This window comes from Lissotriton helveticus, chromosome 7, assembly GCF_964261635.1.
Source record: "Lissotriton helveticus chromosome 7, aLisHel1.1, whole genome shotgun sequence".
Taxonomy (NCBI): domain Eukaryota; kingdom Metazoa; phylum Chordata; class Amphibia; order Caudata; family Salamandridae; genus Lissotriton; species Lissotriton helveticus.
Genome location: NC_136068.1, coordinates 1,304,753,625 through 1,304,779,316, shown reverse-complemented (window position 1 = coordinate 1,304,779,316; position 25,692 = coordinate 1,304,753,625). Strand labels below are relative to the sequence as shown.

The 25,692-nt window shown below is 46.4% G+C and overlaps 1 protein-coding gene across 5 annotated transcripts in view; it reads left to right on the top strand.

The window, feature by feature from the left end:
* The window catches only part of LOC144770244 (uncharacterized), a 56,157-nt gene extending 51,115 nt beyond the window's left edge, over positions 1–5,042 (top strand). For all 5 annotated transcript variants that reach the window (XM_078654589.1, XM_078654588.1, XM_078654590.1 and 2 more), the window contains exon 4: positions 1,566–5,042. In XM_078654589.1, the coding sequence (XP_078510715.1) occupies positions 1,566–1,879 (314 nt within the window). In that variant the 3' untranslated portion in view covers positions 1,880–5,042. The remainder of the gene's footprint in view (positions 1–1,565) is intronic.
* The last annotated feature ends 20,650 nt before the right edge of the window (positions 5,043–25,692 follow it).

Here is a 25,692-nt window from a genome sequence, read left to right as displayed (position 1 = left end):
TCTTCTGGTCCACCAGATATAAGAGAGGTTTGTAGATAAACTATTCAAGTAGTGGGCTTCCTGCCAGTATGCTTGACAAGGAATCACTTCAATTCAGAAAGCCTGAAGAGTCACCTCTGCTTCCTAGCATTTCAGTGATCCAATCCTCTTCAAGGCCTGCCCTGTGGTTTGCTCGTAGCCCTGGTTGGTCAGACACCTAACGCCAGCATGCGTTTCCCACTGATTTCTTTCAGGCATCATTTTATAAGGCTTTTCTATTTTGTTTGCGCTATATATGATTGCAGGTTGTTTGGTATGCCTCAACCTTACCAAAAACACTATCTGGATCATCTCTATGTTCTGCAATGCACCTTCCTATAATATTCATTTGTGTATGTGTACGGTCACCCAAAGCTCTCTGAGGCCACTCTTGGGTGGTTAATAACACATCTAAAACCTTGAATTAAAACATTAAATAAATAAATGAATAAGTTCCAGAAGATCAAAGGCCGCATTAGTGGCTTTTTAAGGAAATGCATAAATACAAGATTTGTATGGCGGCCATGTGGGCCACTTACTTGCATTTTCTATTCCTTACTCTCTTGCTGCATCTTCTAAGAAAGATACCGCTTTTGGCTTCGAGGTCTGTGAACTTTTTGTTGCCTGTAGGCTGTTCCGCATACGGTATCTGTGCCAGGAGGCAAGCAGGACAAAGGGGAAAAGACCAATCTTCCTGTTTATTCTAAGTCTGCTCTCCCTCCTTCAGAACACCCACCCTGCTTTCTCCTTCTAGTGGATGCCACGGAATAAGTTAGAGCTATTGGCGTTGGTCATTTAGGAGTATCAGTAGGGGGTGGGTACTCCGCACATACCTGGGATACTCACTGTAGGATTCCTGCCAGAGTTCTAGAGTGACCTCGTTATTTTGGACAAGGGTATTTTGATCCTTATTCTGTCTGTATGCAGTTCATAACTAATTGTAATGGAAGGATTGCCGGGTCTGAGAATAAGGACTCATCAATGTATTTTGATGCTGGATGTCACTTTAAACTTTCTTGAAATGAGGAACACTTCCCAAGGAATTTCTGTCCTGTGTAACTGGTAGTGTCACTTCATGAAATAAAAAACATTCTCCAGCATTCTTATCCTGAGTGAAGGTACATATTGATGATGGATGCAGACACGCAGAGGGCACAGAAAGGTGGCGTGCTCTGCTAGACACGGAATGCAGATATATATACGGAGGATACAGGAAGGTGGAATATTCTACTAGGCGGAGGTGGTATACCATTTACAGTCATAGGCAAAACAGATGGAATAATCAGTCAGGAAGAGTTGGATCATTCTACCCACTCCCCATTGCATTACATACAATACTCGATTGTCCCTAACAAGGTTTGCACTATAAGTTACAAAGCAAGTTGGAGGCGTAGGGGGGGTGAGGCGTTGGGGGGGGGGGGGGGGGGAGAAAATTAAAGACCAAAGAAAAAGGTAAGGCTCATAGACATGCATTTGGTGAAATTAATTTCTTGCTTTTGGGTCTTGCAGCTTCTTATGTTAATGTCTTGCTTTTCCTTATTGTGCAGTTCAAGAGGCAAAGGAAGAAGTTGAAGACCCTGACGATGAGGGTCCTTTACTCAAGAGAGTGTGCCAGGGCTGCTGCCAGACCTACTCAGAGCTGTTGCTGTTACAGGAGCGGCGAGCACAAGTGGAGCAACGCCTGCGGGAGGATGAGCTAGCAGTGCGCCGTGAAGAGCTGGAGATCGAAAAAGAGAAGCTGTCTCTGGAACGGGAGCGTTTGGACACTGAGCGTAGGGAGCGTGAGAGGCGTTTCGAGCTGGAGAGTCAGGAGCGGCAAATGATTCTGGACATTCTTAAAGAGAAGATGATGAAGAAATGACTATCCTGCAGGAGTCTTTAGCAGAGGAGGATTCCCCTGGAAAGAAACCAAAAAGAAGGATAGTACAAAAGACCATGAAACCTAAATGGTACTAGAAGGAAGTGTGGGAGAAAGAGATGAGAGCGTGATGAGGAGTTACTGATCAGCGACTGAGAGGATGTATGTAAGGAGGAGAATGAAATAAGAGAGGCTGTGAGCAGGAGTGGGAAAAGAAGACCAGTAGATTCAATGCTTGACTAGGAGCAAGAGTGGAACAAATATACAAGTACGGATATATATGTAGTAAGGATCTAGGTTGAGAATTGAGATTAGGAGAAAGAAGACTAAGAGATTGAAAAATGGACTTGGAGGAAGAACTGGACAAACCAGCTAGGCGATGGACTGGTCTTGAAGGGAAAAGTAAGAGAAGAACAAGAGATGAAGATTTAGATGAATTAAAATGTATATATCATTTAAGGAAGCAACATCAAGTGCAAAACCACCCCCTTACATTTTAAAAATCATGATTCATGGCATCTTTATTTTGTCATCTATGTCAGGAATAGTCTCTTTAAAACATTACACTAGAAGGACTTGTTAGATAGAAATAATCCAGTGGGTTAATGGCCAATACCTCAACTTCTCTTCATAGAAAAAAGCCTTTGGCAAAGCCATTAGGTCTGGGCTATCTGGCAAGCCTGCAATTTTGTTACTTTTTTTTTGCAAATATCTGCAATAGACATTAAAAGTGTAAAAGTTATAAAAAGTAACAATTTCTAATTGTGACGTGGATATATATGGTAAAAGTATACACAAAATGGCATCATAAAAATGTCCCACCGCAAAATAAATTTAAAAAGAAATGAAAGCAGAGATTGGCCCAGAAGCCCATGACTTGCCCTACTTTATAGGGTTGTGTGCACATGTGCAAGAGCAAAGTGGCATAACTCACAGTGAACAGAGTAAATGGCTAAAGTAAGTTGACCCATTTCCTATGCTGTAGGCTGGGGTGGGTGAAACAATCTGAATGACACTTGAACAGACCACTAGCTAAAGAGTCAATGGATGAAGATGAAAGCCCCTCTCTACACGTGCGTCTGTATATATTTTTATTATGATATTATTCGAAAACCTGAGGCTGACAAGACAACTAAAGCTGTCTCTTGGCCAGACCTAAAAACGATGTGTTGGAGAAAGGGGTGCAATGGATGACCATGTGGATCTGACCCAATTGAAGAAAATTCTGCCCTTGGCCTGCACATAATAGGTGACAGAATGGTTCCTGCTCTATTGCTGTTAGACGTGTCAGTGGCCTTAGACATATGTCGGTGGATGACCCTACCTTGGAGGAATAGAGAATATCCAGTATGGGTAAAACATAAGAAGGCCCTTATGTGGATATGATCTTACATAGTAACAATGCAAGATATAGCACTTCTGCAATGCAAGATATAACACTTCTGTCCTCAATAAGTGGAACAAAGAATCTGACTTGTTTGATCCCACAGGATTCTATCTGCATCCTTGTGTAGAGGCCACTGACTAATCACATACAGCATGATTTTGAATTTTACTTGTATGCAGATTACATTAAGGGCCTGGATTTTATGGTGACTTTAGTGAAACCGTGAGGCATTTTAAACATGCACTGTAGCAATTTCAAGCTGGATGAACCACAACATGATAAAACTGCTTGCAAATAAGGTTAGTTAATGTAAGGCCATGCTTGCATGATCTTTAGCTCACATATATGGGACCTTGTCCTATGTTAATTAATTCATTTGACAAATGACTTGATTTAGTGACTTCAGATCAAATCAGTGGTCAACCTTCAATCACCAAAGCAGGATTTTCAGCAAAAAAAGCCTGGCCGATGTGAGCTAACAGGACACCTCTGGTTTATATTCCAATGTCAAATGGTGTTTCCTGGCTTCAAACTTTGGAAAAGGCCTTCCTTGAACGGTCGATACAACGTATGATGGGTTGCTGTTATACCATTGAATTATTAATAGCACCTTCTCTTATTTCATACATAAAGTTTGTTACATCTGGGTAGGTGGGATAACTAGTATTTAGAAGGGAAGATGCCATTATGTTAATGTTAACCTTAATAAATGAAATTATATAATTGAAATAAGGGCTAGTGAGGCAAGAACCCCCAGTCGGGTATAAAAGAGCTTGAAATGGAGAGATGTGGGGCAGAAAAGTGGGACTCAGATGGGAACTTGCTGGTACAAATGGTACGAGAACATCAAAAGATCAGAGTTTTACCCATTCTGTGTCCATGGAAAAGTGTGTTCATACATATGGCCCCAGGTGAGCGGAAGCCTGTGCTTGAAAATAGGAAGCTATACAAAATAAACTAAGGACAATATGGTTAAGAACTGGATTGTAAGAGAGGGAAAAAGTGGACCAAGAGATATGAAAGAATTTGGGAGGTCGTTTCATAGGAGAACGTGGGGTAAAGACAGGAACATGAAGGCAACGAGATAGAGAAAGGAAACTTGGAGGAAGAGGTTAACAAGAAGCTATGACCTAACAGAGAAAGGAAACATTGCAAGGACAAAATTACAATACAAAGAAATGTCATTCATAGTCCGCTAGTTGGAGAGAAAGGGAAATTATCCTGAGAGGGGAGGTGTTCGAAGAGGTTGGTAGAATGTTGTGTGTGTGTTTGTGTGCATGTGCGTGTGTCAGAAAGCGAGTGAATGAGAATTAAAAGGCACCAAGGAGAATGCTAGACATGGTCAAACTGCTTACTGGTCAAGCTGCCATGTAGGAGGTATGATACCTGGTTCCTCACCACATCCGATTCTGCACTTCAGGAGTCAGGTCGCCTCAGACCCTAAGGCGAGAGAGAGCAGGAGCTCAGAAATAATTTGTGATGCGGTCTAGACTATATGGAACTAGTGGACTTTCCAAGTGGCGAAGCTTGCAGTGAGCCCATGCCTTAAAAGCAGTGACCCAAACAAAAGATGAAGTGAGAATTGATGGAATGAACAACAGAAACTGAAGGAGTAAAACTGCAGCTCTCACTTCAAAGGGTATCCTGTGAACATTGACTGCTAAAAGGGACCTGTGGCAGTTACCTGTTTTACTGTATATGTCTTAGGCAGGTATGCTGTTCTAATTCTGTAATATATTTAAAACATTCGTTATATAGATATTTTATTTTTAAACACAACACATTGGTGGGTGTCCTTTTTAAAACAAAATGCTTTTACGTTGAACACAAATGAGTTCCAGGCCACCTCAGTTTCATCCCAGAATTGTTTTGTCAATTCTTAAAGTGTACAGGTTTGACTCCTTTGCAGTAACATGGTTTCAAATTATTTTTTAAAAAAGTACCGGGGCTGTTTCAATTTTGAGGGTGAACGTCCCTGAGCCAGCACCCTCCTGCCAGCTCAGCAGACCCCAGCCAGGCCGCCGACAACCTCACGAAGTGGATCAGCATCTGAGCGGACGAGCTCGCCCCTCTGAGGACCCCGCCTAGCAGACCCGGCAGCAAGAAGGCCCCATGGTTCACCGACGAACTCAAGAGCTCCAAGAAGAACTGCCGAGCCCTCGAGAAAGTCTGGAAAAAGGAACCGACACCGGACAACAGGACCTCCTTCAAACTCGCCACCCGGAAACACCACCAGCTGATCCGCGCCGCCAAGAAAACAGCATTCAAGGACCGGCTGGACAACAACGCACACAACTGCAAGGAACTCTTCAACATCGTGAAAGAGCTTTCCAACGCCAGCGCAGGAAACAACGACATCACCCCATCGCAAGACCTCTGCAACTCCCTCGCTTCATACTTCCACAACAAGATCGCGGACATACACAACAGCTTCAACAACCAACCAACGCACATCATGACCGAACAACCACCCCCCACCACCACCCTCCACGCCTGGACCCCGATCAGCACCGAAGACACCATCCGCACGATGAACTCCATCCACTCCGGATCACCAACCGACCCCTGCCCTCACCACGTCTTCAACAAGGCCGACGCTGTCATCGCACCCCACCTGCGAGACATCATCAACACATCCTTCGACACCGCCACCTTCCCTGAGAGCTGGAAGCACGCCGAACTCAGCGCTCTACTCAAGAAACCAACAGCGGACCCCACCGACCTCAAGAATTACCGCCCCATCTCGCTCCTCCCGTTTCCAGCCAAAGTCATTGAGAAGACCGTCAACAAGCAGATGGCCGCCTTCCTCGAGACGAACGGATCCCTCGACCCCTCACAGTCCGGCTTCCGAGCCAATCACAGCACCGAGACCGCCCTCATCGCCGCCACCGATGACATCCGAACCCTGATGGACAAGGGAGAAACAGCGGCCCTCATCCTCCTAGACCTCTCCGCGGCCTTCGACACGGTCTGCCACCGCACCCTAGCGCAGCGCCTCGACAACGCCGGAATCCAGGGGAAGGCACTGGAATGGATCATCTCCTTCCTCGACGGAAGAACACAGAGAGTCCGCCTACCACCGTACAAGTCAGAGGCCACCGAAGTCATCTGCGGCGTCCCCCAAGGATCCTCTCTGAGCCCCACCCTCTTCAACGTCTACATGAGCCCCCTCGCGGCCATCGTACGCAAACACAACCTCAGCATAATCTCCTACGCCGACGACACCCAGCTGATCCTCTCCCTGACCAACAACCCCGCCGCCGCCAGAGCCAACCTGCACGAAGGGATGAAAGAGGTAGCCGAGTGGATGACGACCAGCCGCCTGAAACTGAACTCGGACAAGACGGAGGTCCTCATCCTGGGCTCCTCGCCCTCCGCCTGGGACGACTCCTGGTGGCCCCCCGCCCTGGGCACCGCACCCAAACCGACGGACCACGCACGCAACCTGGGCTTCATCCTGGACTCCTCCCTCTCCATGACCAGGCAAGTCAACAACGTCTCCTCGGCGTGCTTCAACATCCTACGCATGCTACGGAAGATCTTCTGGTGGATCCCCACCGAGACCAGGAAGACCGTCACCCAGGCCCTCGTCACCAGCCGGCTGGACTACGGCAACGCCCTCTACGCCGGGACCACCGCCAAGCTCCAGAAGAGACTCCAGCGGATCCAGAACGCCTCAGCCAGACTCATCCTCGACCTCCCACGAACCAGCCACATCTCCGGACATCTGAGAGACCTTCACTGGCTCCCCGTCAACAAAAGAATCACGTTCCGCCTCCTCACCCACGCACACAAAGCCCTACACGACCAAGGCCCGAGCTACCTCAACAGCCGAGTCAACTTCTACGCTCCCAAACGCCACCTCCGATCAGCCAACCACGCCCTCGCCGCCGTCCCCCGCATCCGAAGAGCGACATCAGGAGGAAGGTCCTTCTCCTACCTGGCCGCCAAGACCTGGAACTCCCTCCCGACCGACCTGCGCCTGACCCAAGACCACCTCTCCTTCAGGAAGAAGCTGAAGACCTGGCTGTTCGAGCAGTAGCGGCACCCCCCCCCCCCAGCGCCTTGAGACCCTTCGGGTAGGTAGCGCGCTTTATAAGTGTCACTGATTGATTGATTGAACGTTTGTGTCATGGAGATGATTAATCAGCAGCAGACACGTGTTTGTACTATAGTTGAGGTGGGCTTTTGAGAGATTGTCATAGCCTATGGTCCCTGCTCAAAGTGGGGAGATCAGGTTACTGGTTGGTTGTGGGACAAGATATGGCTAGGAAATTTCTCATCAAAAACATAGAAGCAATGTGGGCATTTACAGAAGTGGAAACGAAGATTCCAGAAATAGTATCAAAATAGATTTGAGACGAAAGAAACAACGGGTCCAGTAGGCCTTTTATATACTGTTTTTCTATTGGAATTGAAAAGAAAATGTCTTCTATTGATATAAGGCGGCGTTTGCTGAAATAGTGATTAGAACCACAGTTTTTGAAGATGCTTTAATTACACTAACAAGAGCCTCTTCCAGTCACCGAAGCCCTGTGGAGAATGGAGACATTTATTTCAGTGAGCTGAGCACAATAAAGAGAGGGAAGTGCAACAAAGAAGGGCACAGAGTGAGCGATGAGGAGCTCCAAGGAGAGGGAGCCGCAAATCAATGATAAGTGCGCTTCACAGCAGGAGATCTAAATTAATGGCCTGATTCACAAACTGCGCTTTGTAGTACATTTTGTAGTTCTACAAAACGCACTACAAGATATGTTTTACTCATACTTATGTGTGCAGGGTTCTCCGCCCAGACTGCGGTGTGTCCAAATAAGGATAGGTTTTAGTGGTAAATGTGGGAGGGACACAGGGGAATGGATGGGAAATGAGAAAATGACTTACTCCAAAAGGGGACTGATGTAGGGAGGAGTAAGAGGAGTTTAGGGAGTGACGTCACACACCCACACAAGAGTAAGCAAATTGATTTACTCTGGGGCTGCAGACATGTAATTTACACTTTAGTAGTTGGGTTACACTCCGAGTTTGTGAATAATGAAAGTAGTAAACTTGCTCCATAGTGTAAATCTACTCCAAAGTGTAACTTACCTTTATCAACCAGGTCCTTAGTGTATTGATGGTTGATTGATTGGGTATTTTCTTAGCTCTTTTATGCCAACAAGGGGCTTTATGGCGTTAGCCTTTGCACAAACCAGAAGGCCCTAGCCATAAAGGAAAAGTACTCTTGGAAAAGAAGGCCAGGAAGTCCATGACGGTTATCCTTGATCAGCAGTCTGAAAGAGGAGGAAGGTTTCTTTTGGAAAGTTCTTCTTAAACTAATGGTCCCTGATCTGTTGAAACTGAACAGGCAAGCTATTCCAGTGTTTGGGTATGAGCACCCAAAGTGCCCCCCTTCTACATGATGACTGTTATGTGATTGAGTGGGGAGCATTGGTGACTACTATATGTGTGAGCATGCGAAAAAGAAATACATGACAGACTGGACTACAGGCAAATTTAGATACCACTGAGCCAGGGCCTCCAAAAGTCCAGGAGGGCTGAAAATGCCAGAGTTAAAAGTGACTGCAAAACCACTATTGGCCTTTTATTTAAATGGACTGTACAACGACTGTTGGCAATTGAGCTTAGTTTGGCAAGGAGGTGGTCGATTTTCAGTAGAGTGCAATGTGGAATTGTGGGAAGGATTGAGAAACGATGGCGATAGTGACAAACCAGGTGGAAAGGAGTGCAAAGGATAGCACATTGAAAGGCATGAAGGTAGAGGGGTACAACTAAGAGTCGCACTAGAAGCGATGTAGAAATATATTAATTGAGGAGAGTACGCTTGATAAGGACCATACAGTCTGTAAATAAGAGTACTTCTCAAGACCAGTTAGGAAGGGAGGACTGTTGCTAAGAATTACATTGGAATGGATAGGGACTATCCATGGAAGACTGTGCTTACAATAATCATTTTAATTTATAAACACATTTCTGATGGGCATATGGCCGAAACAAGAAATTGGGGTGGTACAAGAATACAAAATATATAAGGCGGGTTATTAAAAGAAGATATTAAGGAGAAATGTTTTAGAAATGGAAAACAATGGTCTTTAACAAGTGTCAGCAAGGGAACAAAGTGTGGATAATTGCAAAGGAATTATAAATGGAGTGCAAGTGGAATAATATCAACCAGGGTGCATTATATGTGCTTGAAGAATATGGAGCAGTTTTGGCTTAGAGACTTGATAAAAGGGACTCAGAAGTAGCTATCAGTTCTATCACCCTTGCAAAGTTACTAGTACCAAAAATGTAAATATCTAGCAACGGTCTGTAAAAAAGGGAGGAAGGCAGTAAATGCAAAAATGATTGACATTGAAAGTCTTTGGGAAAAAAAAAAGACAATGAACCTACTTGTGGCAACTGCAGGGGAGTTCAAGTCTCATGGTAGTAGTGATGTGCCAAACTTGTAGAAACACAGCAGTTAGTAAAATCCAAAATAAGACACCTGTCCACTAGCAGTAGTGCTAGTGAGGAAAAGGAAACTTATCATACGTATCTAGAGAAGGCAGTATAAACTGATATTGAACCTATAGGTCAGCCAATGAGAAGCAATCTCAAGATTGCAGCGATCAGAGCCTACTAAGAAACAGACTGCCAGACTGAAGTCTTCCCAGTACATCTTTGTTACTGCTGCCTGTCCCATATTTGTTGTTCACTCAGGGCATTTCTTGCCCAGGTGTACTCAGCTAAAGATTGTTGAAAGGAATTGCAGACTAACTACGCTCCACATATAACCCTTCACACCATTCTGTTTACACTAGGCCCTGACTTAATCACTTTCACACACCACCCCAACTCCATCCTACACCACCTCCCCCCGCCCCCAATCAGGCAACTACAAAGTATACATCGAACCTCTTGGCTAGTAAGAATATCAAAGTCAACCAGTATGCAGCAACCATGAAGCTTCTTTACCAGAAGATCTCCTTCTGCAATGACCACAACTTGCTAAAGAACTTTATTAGCACTACGCAAGCCTGAATCTCAATGGCTCACCTTAAGCTGGAACCAGCTTAGGAGTAAATTTGTCTTGATCGTTAATGCCACCAGACATGCCCAGGCACAAGAATGGCTCACATCGGAGACTCTGACTAATATATACTGCAACTCGTAAGTTCCTGATATTCAACAGCAGCAGCAGAAGCAGCTCTATATAACCGAAACCGCTTAGGACCAGCCGTCCTTCTTCACAGGTTCAAGCCATTCTTTTCTGAAGCCAACTTTGGAGCAGCCATTCTAGCCCTGATCCTGTCTCAACTCTATAGCATCAATAAGTAAAAAAAAAAAATTAAAAAAAATGTATTAGTATTTTTATTGATTGCATTATAAAACAAGGTACATACAACAAGGGTGACAGTAGTATCGTAATCATGCATATCAGTACAACGGAGTACAGCAGTACAAAAGACCAATAATGGGCAAAAGCATATATTAGGCTTTCAGGGTAGTTACATAACACTATTACATTGTTAGGTAGGGTATCAACTCACATGGCTTTATCATGGTGCTTCGCTGATCAATGGCGCACGTGCGTCCCTATCCCCGCTCAATACCACTGCAGGTGTGGCCCAGTTTCCATCCCCTGTGCCTCTCAGCGGCCTATGTTCCTGCCTTTTGTGACAGTACCTCAGTGGTCGCAAGCTGCTGATCCGTTCTTGCATCATCCGTTTTGCTCAAAAGGTAAGTCTGATACGGTCCCCAGTATTTCCGGGACGGCTTCTGGGGGGAAGCAATTCGCTATAGATATCGGTCTGAGTGTTACAATACAGCATGTCCCCATGCCAGTCTTTAACATTGGGATGCGGGCCTCTCGTCCAGCGTATCGCCACCCGGCGCTTAACCAGTAAGAGTCCGATAGCCAACAATGGACGTACATTTTTCTCTATGCAAAGATCCCACCCACGTAGTGCAAACTTTGGGTCTGGCTCTAAATCTGCACTAATGATGGTGCCCAACTCTTTAAACACTTTACTCCAATATGTGTATATCCCCGGGCATTGCCAGGCGAAAAGCCGGAACCCCGCACCTTCCTACCCGCATCTGTGGTAGCGGTAGTCGTCCGCCAGTCCATATCTGAATTGACGCTTAGGGGTGCAATAAGCTCTGTGTAAGAATTTTAAGTGAATAAGTCAATGTGTCCCATTAAGAGAGACCGACCTGGTGCGGGCGCAGCAATACTGCCATTCTTTATCAGTGAGAGGAGTGCCTAAGTCACGGTGTCAGTCCAACCTTACTCTTAGGACTCAAGACTTGAGAGTGTCTTGCAGGCTAGTATAAAACTAAGTGATCAGCTTAAGTGGTTCCTCAACCCTAATAAGAGTAGCGAGTGCCTCCATACCTTGTGGCTCTACCAAATCATCTCCGATAAGCGCCCGCCAAGTGTGCCTGCATCTGAAATAATGCTGTGCCCCCCGGCTTTGTGTCTGGTTGTTGTAACTCTTCCCAGCTTGCTAGCAGACCATTTTTGAAAAAAATCCCCCATCGTATTGATGCCTATAGTTTGCAATGCCTGTCTTGCTCCCCCATCTTGGTCTAATGGGAACCACATGCACCATTGAAGGGGCATCTTCAGTGCTTAAAGAAAAGCACATGCTTGCTTATGCAGTAGTGTTTTCCAGGCATATGCAGTTACCGCTATAGAATCAAAGACTCTCATTCTCCTAGGGGATGGATGAACTAGCCTTTGTGGTAGAGTGTAAGGTGCCTCTGCAGTCCTCTCTAGGTACAACAACGGCGTATCGTGAGGGCCATGTATCCAGTGGTGTGCAAATACACTATTCGTGGCTCAGTAATACTTCTCTAGATCAGGGGCTCCCAGCCCACCCAGTTCATAAGGTAAGTTAACTGAATCCCACCTAATGCATGCCTGTTTACCAGCTCAAGCCAGCCGTATAAGCTGTGTACGCCAGCATTTAAATAGTTGTTTTGGCAGCAGTAGTGGAATGTTTTGGAACAAGAAGAGGAAGCGTGGTAGAATCCCCGTTTTTATGATAGAAATTCTTCCCATCAATGAGAGTGGGAGCTTAACCCACTTAACTATATTGTCCATTAGTTGTTGTGTGGCCTTATCATATTTTTTCTTCATCACTATTGCTGGGTCTGTATGGAATTGAATGCCTAAGTAACAAACCGCCTCAATAGTCCAATGCAGAGGGAACTCCATGGTCGGTTCCGTGGTAGTGGGAGTGAGTGGGAATATGATGGATTTATCCCAGTTCATGCGCAGCCCCGAATGTCCCCCGATCTGCACCACATCAGAGACCCTAACCACTTTTCTGACCTAAAGAGCCAAGTCTTAACCGCTTTCCTAAAAAGAGGCTCTGAATCAATGTAACGAAACTTTCTTGGCAAGGAGTTCAACAATTTGGCAGCCCCGACCGTAAAAGATCTGCCTCCTAGATGAACCTTCCTAAAGCGAGGGGTACAGAGCAGCTTTTGTGAATTGGACCTCAATGAGCGAGTCTGCTTATAGCAACATAACCTTTTGTTTCAGGTAGCTGGGGAAGTTACCATGCATAGCTCAAAATTCCAGAGTCAGAGCCTTGAACTCAATTCTTTTTACCACTGGTAGCCAGTGGAGCTCTTTTATATGCGAAGAGACATGATGACGGAATGGTACACGTCTAATCAGTCTTGCAGCCGCAATTTGTACCATCTGCAATCATCTAATTACGTACTTTGGCAGGCCCAAATAGAGGCCATTTGTATAGACTAGCTTAGATGTCACCATGGTGTGGACTATGATTTTGCGGCACTTCACTGGCAGCAGATGCAGAAATTTCCGCAAAACAGGTGGCTGTCACCTGCCGTGTTTGAGCCGAGAATAACAGATCAACCTCCCACTTCACGCCTAGATTTTTTATAATAGCGGTAGGGGGGGGTCCCATCTCCATCGGCTACCAGAGATCCAGCGATGGAGGCAACTCCTTTCCGAAAAACATCACCTCTTTTTGTTCCAGCATGGAGTTTGAGTTTATTGTTGTTCTTCCACAGCACAATGTCCCTCAGGCAGCCCTTAAAACTCTTGAAGGAATCCTCAGTCTGCTCTTTAAAGGAAAAAAACAGCTGGGTGTCATCGGCGTATGAAATCGCCTTCACCCCCAAGTTAGCTATCAGAGTGCATAGCGCAGCCAAATAGAGATTAAACAGAAGTGGACTCAACGCTGACCCCTGAGGGACTCTTCACCAAAGATGTTTCGGTTCAGATTGATAGGGTTGCAAAGCAACCTTCTGCAAACAGTTATTAAGGTAAGACTTCAACCAGGCCAGAGCCATGCCCCCAATGCCCATATCCTGCAGTCTCTGAGCCAGCAAGGTGTGGTCAACTGTGTTGAACGCCGCAGAGAACACCAGGAGCACCAGCATTGCCGATGCCCCTGAATCTACCGACAATCTTACTGACTCGGCCACCTCCAAGAGCGCTGTCTCAGTACTAAAACCAGACTGAAATCCGGATTGGGTGTCATGTAAAATGCCCTTACTCTCAATGAAATTAGTCAATTGTCGCTGCACCAGTTTTTCCAGCATTTTTGCTGGTGCCGGACACAAAGAGATCAGCCTATAGTTATTTAAATCCCCAGGGTCCCCATTCGTTTTTTTTCCTCCGTGGAAGTGTGGCATGTTTCCAAATGTCTGGAAAATTGCCAGATGCAAGGGATTCATTCCATATGTGAGACAACACATGGTTAAGAGAGTGAGCCATCACTTTCTATAGTTTAGGGGAGCTGGAGTCGTCCGGTGCTCCTGACTGACATCTCTGGATTTCCGTCAGAGCTTCCTGCAGAGAGATGGGGAGGAATTTCGTAAGGGAAGGGCACGCACCCCCCCCCCCCCGCTCCTATCTGTTTTCTCTGTCTCTGAGAAGAAATTATAAACCTTCTGAATTTTACTTTTTTTTTAAATCGGAAATACTGTCACACAGAAAGAGGGAGGGTTGCACATCAATCTCTAATTCTCTAGCTTTGAGAATGGCGTTAACTGCCTTGAATACCTCTTTGCTAGAGCTGAGCTATCGGCCTTGTAAATGCAACTAGCTATATGTCCCTCTTGGCTACTTTTATCAGTTTGTGCAGCTCTTTCAGTGCTTTTTTAGAAGTAATTTTAGCCATCTCACAATAGTTCGCCCTCCATTGCCCTTCCAGGTGTTTACACCTGCTCTTAAATGTCCTGAGCGTCTCCGAAAACCAGTGGCAGAAGGGGAATGTCTCATTGACCTTGCAGGTCTGGCTGGGGCAGTGGGCTCCACAGCTGCAGAGATCCACTGATTTAAAGCAAGGGTATCAGCATTAGGATCTGTTGAGTGGTGGTTGGCTGGCCTGTAAAATAGGACCTAGGGACGCTGCAGTCAAATTTTTCCAACTTATTTTAATAAAAGATTGGTTACCCCGACAGAGTATATCCAAACTAAAGAAAAAATGGAATTAGGCGGGGTCACATAACTATCTCGATGTTGCTTTCAGTACTGTACTCTCTCCCGTGCTCAATGGTGCGATGGGTATTCATGCCAGTATTGAATTTATCCTCCCCCATATCACTATGTTTCTCTGGAACGTTCTCTTGGTTCTCCCAGGTGCCTGTCATGTCCACAGGCGTCACATGCTCTTCCAGGAGCCACCAACAGAAACTTTGACTGCACTCTATTCTGCTCAGGCTTGTTTCTGCTGGGGACCCAGCGATACTGGGTTCTCCAAAAGGCCCCCCTCACTGTGCCTTTCCGTGTTAATGAAAGTGCCCTCGCCGGTGCTGTGGTCCAATGCTTCCTCTCTGCAGCCGGAATCGGCCCTTGTACGGAACGTTCAATGTCCCCTGCAGTGCAGACTCGCATGCTTTTGCTCACCGTTTTGGATGGTGCTCCTTGCAGAGTTCCAGCTCGTACGCGCAAATTAATCCGGTGTGTATGCTGCTCCCGGCACATCTCCCATTGTGCTGTGACTAACATCGATGGTACGCTGGCCCCTCCTATACTACTACTCGTGGGGCTCACCAATTCTCTAGGCGGAATCTCCGATTCAGTTCCTGCTTGTCCATTTGCGGTGCAGTGGGGTGGCTGCCGGCGCAGACCAAGGGCTTCATACACCTCTGTACGTGATATCTGCCGTTCGGCTGTCCCAATTTTGAAGGTGACGGGTGCTCTGAGTCATCTGCAACCTGATTACCTCTCACATGTGTCATTTTCAGTTGGATTTGTGCAAGGATTGTGGAGGAACGTTGATGGTGATCGGGAGAGCTGCCTAAAGACACGGCCATCTTGAAGTCAAGCAAGCTCTGCCCCCAGAAGCAATAAGTTATACTCCCCAGTATCCGAGACACACCAATAACCGCTGAAGGGTATGCTCAACACAGCAGCATTATTCATCAAAGTATAGAAACTAGGTGTGGATTACAAACTTTGTGGGCTCCTTGTGCACCCCGTACCACTTTCATAATGTGTTGCATCTTCGCTTCAAGTTGTTTGTTCCTGCACAGTTAATGCTTGAAATCAGGAAATATAAGAATGGAATTACCAGAGGGCAAATTGTTTTCTACTACCTGTCTTGGATTTTATAGCACAATCCTTGTACATATCAACTAACATCCTTCACATCACACCCTTTCCCCAGAAAGATGCTGAAGACCCATATCTTCAGTAGTACTTCTTATACAACTCTCGGTTTTTGTATCTCTCAGCTTGCCCTATATAAATACTGTTACACACATACATAGGAACCATATATTGAAAGATTAGGGTATTGTAAACCAGGAAGAAGTATTTAATATGCTTTAGCATTCATACAGTAAACAGGCCCGCAATTGCCTGAAACTGCCAGCCACCCCTCTCTCTACCACTCCCAACACACACTTATTCTTATCTTCAAACCACACCAGCCTGTGTCAAGCAGAAAACACAATGTTTGCACATAAACTAGATGCCCTCTTCATCAGAGAAATTGCTTAACCCCTTCTCCACCGAACACATCCTCAATGGCTCATGCTATTGCAACAGAGAATCAAACACTTTGAGCAAACACACAAGGCAGGTAGCCTGACAGTCATCCACGACTCCTCTTGACCATGCAGCTTCAAGTTATGATTGCCACATTCCATATATTTTTTTTGGGAGGGGGAGGGGGGGGGGGGGGAATTGTTGAGCGCAAACGAATCATGCCCGAAAGGATCTCTCGGCGCTATACAAGGAGAAAGGTCAAGAGGATGTGAGTTTAAAAGAGCCATGTCTTCAGCAATTTTTTTTAATTGATTAGTTCCCTGCAGGACCTGAGGTTTTGTGGGAGCGTATTCCAGTGGTTAGCTGCCAGGTAGGAGAAGGCTCTACCTCCAATACGTACCTTCCGTATTTTCTGAGTACACAGAAAATTGGAGTTGCTAGATCTCAGTTGTCGGGCTGGCTGATACCATCTGATTTTATTCCTACGGTAGGCTGGGCCCTTTCCCTCTAGTGATCTGAAGGCTATGCAGAGCATCTTAAAAATAGCTCCCTTCCTCACCGGGAGCCAGTGTAGCTGGTGCAGCAGTGGGGCTGATGGAGTTCTTGCCGGTTTGTTGAGGGCAAGCTGGGCCGCGGTATTCTGCACTACCTGGAGTCGAGATAAAAGATCTTCCCTTGCTCCTACCAGAGGTGAGTTCCATAGTCCAGCCGACTCACCAGGAGTGACTGGATAAGGGTCTTCCTTGCTGACAAAGGGATCCACGGAAAGACCTTCCTAAGCATTCTCATGGTGCCAAAACAGGCACCTGAGACTGTCTTGACCTGTTCCTCCATGGATAGTTTATTATCTATCTTGATGCCCAAGTTCTTCGCACAGCTCCTGGGTGCAGGGGCATCGCCCAGTTCAGTGGGCCACCATTCTGGGGACCAGATGTTCTCTGCCTTCCCAAACAGCAGTATTTCAGTTTTAGATGAGTAGAGCTGTAAAAAGTTCCTCCTCATCTGGGTAGCAATGCTGGACATGCAGCTTCTGAACCTTGATTGGGTGGAAATGACATCCTCCCCAATCGGGACGATTAGCTGCGTATCGTCCGCCTATGAGATAGTTTGAAAACTGTGGCCCCTGATGATATCGGCCAGTGGGATTACATATACATTAAACAGGGTCGGACTGAGCACAGATCCCTGTGGTACGCCCTTTTCTACCTTGACAATTTGTGATACAAACATATCTAGCTGGATACTCTGGGTACGCCCTGGGAGGAAGCTTTGAATCCACTTAAGGGCCCTTCCCTGTACCCCAATCCCCCTCAGTCTGCCTAGCAGCGTCTTGTGTGAGAGGGTGTCAAACGCTGCTGACAGGTCGAGGAGGACTACGATTACTGGGGTCCCGCTATCCAGGGTCATCCTTATGGTATCCGTCACCTCTAACAGTGGAGCCTCCGTGCTATGGGATGCACGAAATCCAGACTTGGGGGGGGGGGGGGGGGTCCAAAAGGTTGTGCTGTTCCAAGTAATTGGAAAGCTGTTGGTTCACCAGAGTTTCCAAGACCTTCGAGCAGCAGGGGAGAAGAGAGATTGACCTATAGTTCTGTAGGGCGTTCGGGTCTGCTGCCACCTTTTTCAGGAGTGGCTTTAGCCGCGCACTCTTCCATTCATTGGGAAAGACCGCCGCCTCCAATGAGATGTTATATATCTCAACAAGAGCCTCTGCCAAGACCGTGCTGAGAGTTGCCATAACGGCTGGAGGTGCCGGATCTAATGGTGAACCAGATTTTACACTGCTTAATAGGGGCTCTACTTGCTCTCTGGTTACCTTGGTAAAGGTGTCCAACCCATAGGGCAAGGCCAGTTCTTGTGGTCGGTTTCCAGGTAGATATTCCTCCTCTCTGTCGTATAATGTTGCTCCAAAGGACTGGTAAATCAGATCGATTTTACTGGTAAAATACCTGGCTAGATCTTCACACCGGTCCTGAGTGGGAGGGGGGGGGGTTCCTTACCAGGCTTGGGGTTTGTAAATTCCTTCAGGATCCTATAAAGTTCCCTGGAGGAATTATCCGCCTCCGCTATGCGGACACCCAGATATGTCCTTCTTGCTGTATTACAGCTGTTTGGGTAGGCTCTGTGTGATGTCCGGTATGCTAATTTATCTGATATCTCCTTAGTTTTCCTCCACCTCCTCTCTAGGGCCCTACATAGAGATTTTTCCTTTCTAAGGGTGTCTGAATACCAAGGGGCGGGGGCTGCCCTCTCCTGCGTTGTGGCTCTTTTCAAAGGGGCTATGATGTCTAAGGCTCCCTGAATTGCTCCAACTAGTCCCTCTCATGCAGAATTAGGATCTACGTCCTCGTCCAGTGAGGGAGCGATGAACGCCCGATCACAGGCTAGGGGAGTTACTCTTGCCCATGGTCGTCTCACGTTTTTCTGGCTATAAGTCTGTGTTGCTAGGTGGGAAGATGGTAATGAAAAACTTAAGGCCATGTGGTCAGTCCAATCAAGGAGTTTGGGAGGTTCAACCGCCAGATCGCCTACGTTGGAAAAAATGGCATCTAGCATATGACCTGCCCTTAGCGATAACTCTAAGGATTCAATTGAGGTTATAAGGCTGGCTGAGTCTGAATTGGAGGACAGCTCTAAATGGTGATTTAGGTCACCTATTAGTAGAAATTTCGTAGCCTTCAGAACATGCTGCACCAGTCTGTCCAGAAGTGCAGTCAGGAATTCCATGTTGCTGCCTCCAGGGGGATGATATACTAACGCCCCTGTCCATTCGATAACCTGGGACTGTTCCACTCTAAATATTAGGTGCTCCATATTTGCAGAGGACACCCTATCAATGTCCTAATGTAATAAGGATGACTTATGGCAATGGCCAGTCCCCCACCCCGTTTGTCGGGCCTGTCCAATCTAGTGACTGCATATTCATCAGGGAATGCTATTGCCAATGTTGGCGTAGCCTCTTGATTAAGCCATGTTTCCATAAAGAGGCATATATCAGGGTTTTGTTCCTCAAGTAGGTCCCATATTTCTGTTGCATGTTTAGGGATAGATCTGGCATCATATCATCTACAGACTACAAAGATCAAGCTTCACCTTTGACACTGAAATCTATGACCTAATAACCAGACCCTTAATAAACTACTCAAACATCTTTCTCTGTGGCTTCAATATATTTGGAAACACGGACATGATAAATACTTCTCAACCATCCGTGCTCCAGTTACACTGGGCAGCATTTGTCTGTCCCGATAAACACCACCAACAACTTTGTCTTCTCCAAACATATCCTCATCTCCCACTCAACCCTGGAAGGGAATTACCGTGCCAGTAACCCCTCAGCCTCTTCCATTTTAGACCATTTCATTGTGAACACCATAATACATAAAATCTATTTTGTTACTTCAAGGAATATCCCTTTGACACTTGAGCAAGATCTCATCAGACTAGCCATCTCTGTAGACCCCATAACAGATGCTGCCCCCAATTTGACACCTTCAGCTGTACACTCCCAACTGTCTTGGAAATAAATTCACCATTAATATATGCACCTCAGAATTGTAGTCATCGCCCCTTGGATGTTTCCAAGAGCCCAACTCAAGAGGATAAGTTGTGAATTTTTCTTCTCCAGTCAGATCTTAATTTATTGAAAACCCTCTGCTTAACTCGTAGAAAACTCATCACTGAAGCCAAAGCAACGTACTAATTAAACACCATTTGGAACAGCCACAAACAAAAGTACAGTACTATTTAAAGCCATCTAACACAACCTCAATCCCAACACAGACCGATGAAAGACACAGTCCTTAGGCAGTTGCAATTAAATCAAATATATCTTCAAAGTGAAAACTAACAATATCTGGAAACTATTTACAACTCAGTTACAATAAAATCCTGCCCTTCCCAGCTGAGCTTATCTAAATGGACCCTCACACCCACCCTCAATAGACAACCTCTCAAACTTAGCAATATTCAGGACCACATCATACAATCATTACATCAACAGTAGTTCAGACTTGTGAAGCACTTGCATCACTTCCCAAGACTGGCTAGATAGTCTGACTATGGAATATATGCCATCTTGACTCCGATGCCTCTCCAACTATCGTCTATCCCCCCCACTCTTGAGTTAAGCTATACAGGAGTTACATTCCAGATATATGAATACATCTAAACCAACACATTCCTACTGGGCTGCTAGTCAGGATTTTAACTACACGAGCCCAGAATCAACAACGTACCAAATGGTTGTGATGCCCTGCACATTGCTGATTATTGCAGCCACCTACCCTTTTTACCACTCTGCTGCATGCAACAGTTGACCAGGAATTACTACAATGATTAAACTCCTTTCTGTTCCGAAAGTACCAGCTTGTCCAAATGAACACTCCACCATCTGGACACATTCTTGTAACCATCAGAGTATTTGAGCCTCTTCATGGAATCTGTTGGTGTTCTCCTGACCAGCGAGAAATTCACCCTCCAGTGATACACAGATGACACAACGCTTTAGGTTAAGAACTCCCACAGAAACATCTGCCATCAAAACAATTGCCTCGTCACGATTTAAAAGTGAATCTCAAATGCCTATTTCAAGCTGAACTTTCTGAAGAGTGACTTAGTTCTCATCACCATTGAAGAAGAAAAATAATTGAGTTTCTGGTTTTCAGTGAAAACCAATTATAACTAATAAAACACCACCAAATTGCGATATGTGGACCCAACTTGAGCATCTTCTCTGCTGAATATGTGGGGGTATGTAATGACCCCGTGATATGGGCAACTGGACTGCAATTAGCTGCTTTTTCCGCCTCAGGGTTTTGCATACTCTACTGTCTCACTGTTGTATCTGATTATGATGCTAAAAAATAAAAATAATTTTGACCAAAAAAACCAGCAAAGGGAATATTTGTTTTTCAATAGAAACTGGAATCAGTGGATAATGCTCCACTTTTACTAATTTGGTACCCTCTGGTGTCTAATCTGTCCAAGTGCAGCACTACTTCTAAGCACTTTACTGTGATGGATGCTTCCGCCATGACAGGTCACTTAATATGCCATTTTGGCCATGCATAAGGTACAGGGACCCCCTAAGCTTGGGAGATATGCACCCAGTTTGGGAGCATAGCTCACTGTATAAGATTTTGGCTGTTCACTGTGCATTACTGTGAAGCGGCCAGTAGGTTAGCAGCTGGACAGTTAGTAGTGTCGCAGTCCATAGTAAGTGGCACCAACATGATATCATCCTCCTTTTCCGAGAGTGGGACTGAGCTTTACTTTCTGAATGCTCAGGTATCCATATCATGGCTACAAGGATCAATGTGCATTCCTGCTCTTAATTTTACACCATGATGGCTTGAACGGCTTGCCCCCAGGAGCCAAACCCCCTTTTGAAGAATGATCAGGAACCATATCATGAACATATTCAACACAGGCCGAGAAGAGGTCAATGCTGTCATTTTGTGAAACTGTGCTGCCTACATCGCATACGTTAGCTCTGAAAATGTACCAGTCAGTGTATGAGCTATACACACTCTATCTCAGAAACACCAAGAGGCAACAATTAGCTTCAGTTTCCTAATATGCCAGAGAGTGCCCTTCAGCATATACAGTTCATGGGCCTATTCCAAGCCTGCGCAGTGATATATAGTGTAAGGCTTGCACGAGACACGTCCAATATCTCCAATATCACCAAGGTCACCATCTATTCCTAGAGGCTCCATGTTTCAATGAAATTGCAACCTATGGTTAGGAAACAACATCACCTGTGCAAACCACTGTAGGCACATTTAATGGAGACGGATTGGGCTATGCTAATCATTCATCAAAAAATGAAAATGTTCTAGAACAATGCATGCTGAACATAACAAAAAGATAAAGTGCCTACTAAGGCTCTCACACATGGCCCGCACTGGCATATTCCCTGCTACTCTTTCAAATAAACAAAGGCCCACAGGCGTGGTAAAAATTAATGCTTCGTGGTCTTCAGGCTGGCTTTCAAACAAACACAAAATTCCATATACCTAGCCCATCCAAGTAAAATAAAATTATTTCAAGGTGTGAACTGCATTGGTAAATGATCCGAGGCATGCTACAAGCCAATACATTTCTTTACTATCTTAGCTGCAGTCCTATCAAGTACTACAGTTTGTTGTCACCAGACTTTTTAATTGCTTAGCAGACGTTACCCCCTATGACCTGGAGGAGAAGGTAGAGGCCCAGATCAGGTAGTAAAAATACGTTTTGTAGCACTGTCCCTTCTTGGTATCTTGAGATTAAGAGCTGGGCAGTGTGCGACTGGCTTACAATTACAGTGCCATATGTATGCAGAGTAAATTAGTAGGAAGGTATATTGAATGCTGCTTGTAACCAATTACCTGCTGCTGCAGTCAAATCCTAATTTGATGCAAATCTTCATGGAATAAACAAGCAGGATAGGAGGACGAGCCTAATGAGTCAAAGACCAGCAAAGAGGCCTCAAGCAGCAGTGTCCTTTCCTTAACACTGCTCAAGTTTAACTATGGAAGACAAGATCGAGGTCTAGTAAAGACATTCTTATTACTTCATACTGATTTAGTTCCACATCTATTACTTCATTGTTCCAAATAACCTGAGATGAAATTAATAATAAAATATGGAGTTCTAATACATCTGGGTCACTTGCATATGCCAAATCTTTGTCGAAAAACAAACAGCCAACTTGTAACATTATAGGTATGGGCTAAATTTAATTCCAATTTCCACCTGATTTTCATGGTTAAAGAGCATATCTTTTTTAAAAAGCCAAAGACTTGGGGTGTGGCCAAGATGGCGGTCAAGCCTTAGTGTAGCTCCCGTTGTCCGAATTTAATCCTTTCTCATCCATTTTTCTGACAGTGCCCCGCCCCAGGTATCAGGGCACTGAGGCTCATTGCGGTGCCTCTCTGTCTCGTCGGACCCGTTCTGCGCACCGTGGGATGCTTTCCAACTGCCCGTATCCTGACTGTGGCCTGCTGCACTACGGAACCGTGGGCAGAGCGGCTCACCGTTGCGGATAACCCATGTGAGCCATACCCGCTGTCCTGTTCCTGTTGGACTCTAGAGCACCCCCCCAACACCCCCCCTACCCGTGGAGGGCAGCAGCAAGTGGAGTGGTGGACGTGGACTCTATTTGGCGGTGCGACTGCCCTACTACATTGTGATGTGGGACCCAAAACGGCGATTACCTGAGGCTGAGCAGCGCTGCCTGGGATCAGCTGGCGGCCGCTGCTGGGGACCTACCTCACTGGCGTTGCATGGCGCCGCATGGAGTCCTGCACCAGCATAGGGACACGCGCCATCAGACCAACGGGGGCCTTCACCACCTCCCTACCCCTGGGATCCGTGCCGGGCCTCACGGCGGAAATCGGTCCAGCCTGGAGGAGGACACATACGGCCTTTCCCTGTCTGCTATCTGGGGTGTACTGACAAGCATCACGGATGACGAATGCAAGTGGCAGCGCACTGTTGGAGCCGGCACTGGGAGACGGGCGGCAGCCTACTCGGTTCGATCCAGTGCATACAACACTGAACTGGTGGCTGGGCCAATCTTCTGCCCCTATTCTGGAGCCCGAGTTGAGAGGCGGTGGAGCGACCTGTGATGAGGTCCCTGATGGTGCTCCCAAGGGCCTGCTAGATAGCGGTAGACCTGCCTGCTCTGGAGGTGCAACGCTGGATCTTTTGAGGCCCAGCTGCCTACGGGGCCTTGAGTGTGGTACCTTGGCGGGCCCAACCGTGCCTGGGATGGCGGGCTAAGGGCTCTTGCCTTCAAGTGTTGCACTGCTGATCAGTGTGGAAGGGCGGAGTCTGGTACAGAGCCTGACTGGGGCATAGAGACCCTCATCTGATAGTGCTGGGGTGCTACGAGACACCCCGATGGGTGGAGGCCTGGTCGGAGACTGAGGTGAGGCCTGTTTGTGTTCCTTGTGTTCGAGGCATATGAGCTGTAGATCATATGCTTAAGCATAGATCGCCATCTAGTGTTGGGTCTGGATGTTTGCACTTTGTAAATGTTCGAAGAAGTCTTTCCAGTCACGAGGTAGGTGACTCCTCCTTTCGGTGATAGTGCACATGGGCATCGACTCCATCCATGGATTGTTTTTATCCGCCATCGGGTTCAGATGTGTATTGCGGCGCTCTAGTTCGGGACCGTTTCTCGGACCCCTGCGACGCGCAATCCATACCCTCAACGGTATTGTTATCGACCACGATTTTCCATTCGGCACGTATCATCTCAGCTATAAAATCTTGGATCGGAAAACACGTGGAAGGCCGTCAGGTCTACCCGCGCCGAACGCTCTAGCAGTCGATGGAACTGACTCCATTCATGTAATGTCCCAGGTGTCGTGCTAAATTTCCACGCACTGACTTGCACGAAGTGTGTAACCTCTGTCTGTCCCTGGAACACGATGAGAAAGACTGCGACGTGTGCCGATCGTTCAGATCGATAAAAGACTCTTCGTGATCGTCTGGCTTGACTTCACGAGATGCAACAGCAAAGCGGCTCCACACCGGACATCTACAGCGAAGAGTCCAACTCCGAACATCATGCCCAAGGAGCCGAAGAAGAGAAAGAACATTTCTCCATGTCCAAGGACGACTCAGACATCGAAGAAGAGGAGCAAGTTACTCCGGTTCAGCGTACCATGAGTAAAGACAGCTCCTTGCCCCTCCAACAACCTAAGACAAAGGCTCCGGTCTCTCCTCTGCCTTCAGGCCAAGGTCGGCACTGACAAAACATTTCAGACGCCCTGCTTTCGGGCCTGGCTCCGAAACACAAAGAAAATCCTTCCTGTTTGGGCTCGAACCGACCCCAGCACGGTGCCACCCCAACACCTTCGGCACTGAAGCACAAGTCCAAGCCGACACCACCGGCGCCGAAAGACTCGGAGCCAAAACCTTCGGCGCCGAAACAGGCAACCAATGATATAGAGACTCCGTCAAAAGATCCTCGGTCTGATCACTCCATTTCGGATCTGAAACAAAAAAAGTTGGCGATTCACCCTGATACAGGGCATATTCAGGCCACTAAACCCAAAAAGAGGAAATTAGGCCTACCAGAGGACTACCACATTCCTCTAAAGAAGAAAAGTGTGGGTAGTAGCCCTTCTCCTCCTTACATTACACCTCCCTCTCCTATTAATCCTAATTTACTTATTTCACCTGAAAATTCACCACCCCCACCACCAACTTCACCTAACTCACAAGATGATGGGAATGGGGATGACAAGATCCCCCACAGGACACTGATGCTTGGCAGGACTATCACACTGATCCAGATCAAGACAGTGATCCAGATTTGTACCCCTCCAGTCCCTCCCCACCAGATGATAACACTGGGTACGTTGAGCTCCGTAATAAGGCTGCTCAATATCATGGGGTGGAGTTACTTTCAGAGACAGAGCAGGATTTCCTCTTTGAGACCCTTCGTTCCTCTCTCAGAGTCACTCATAC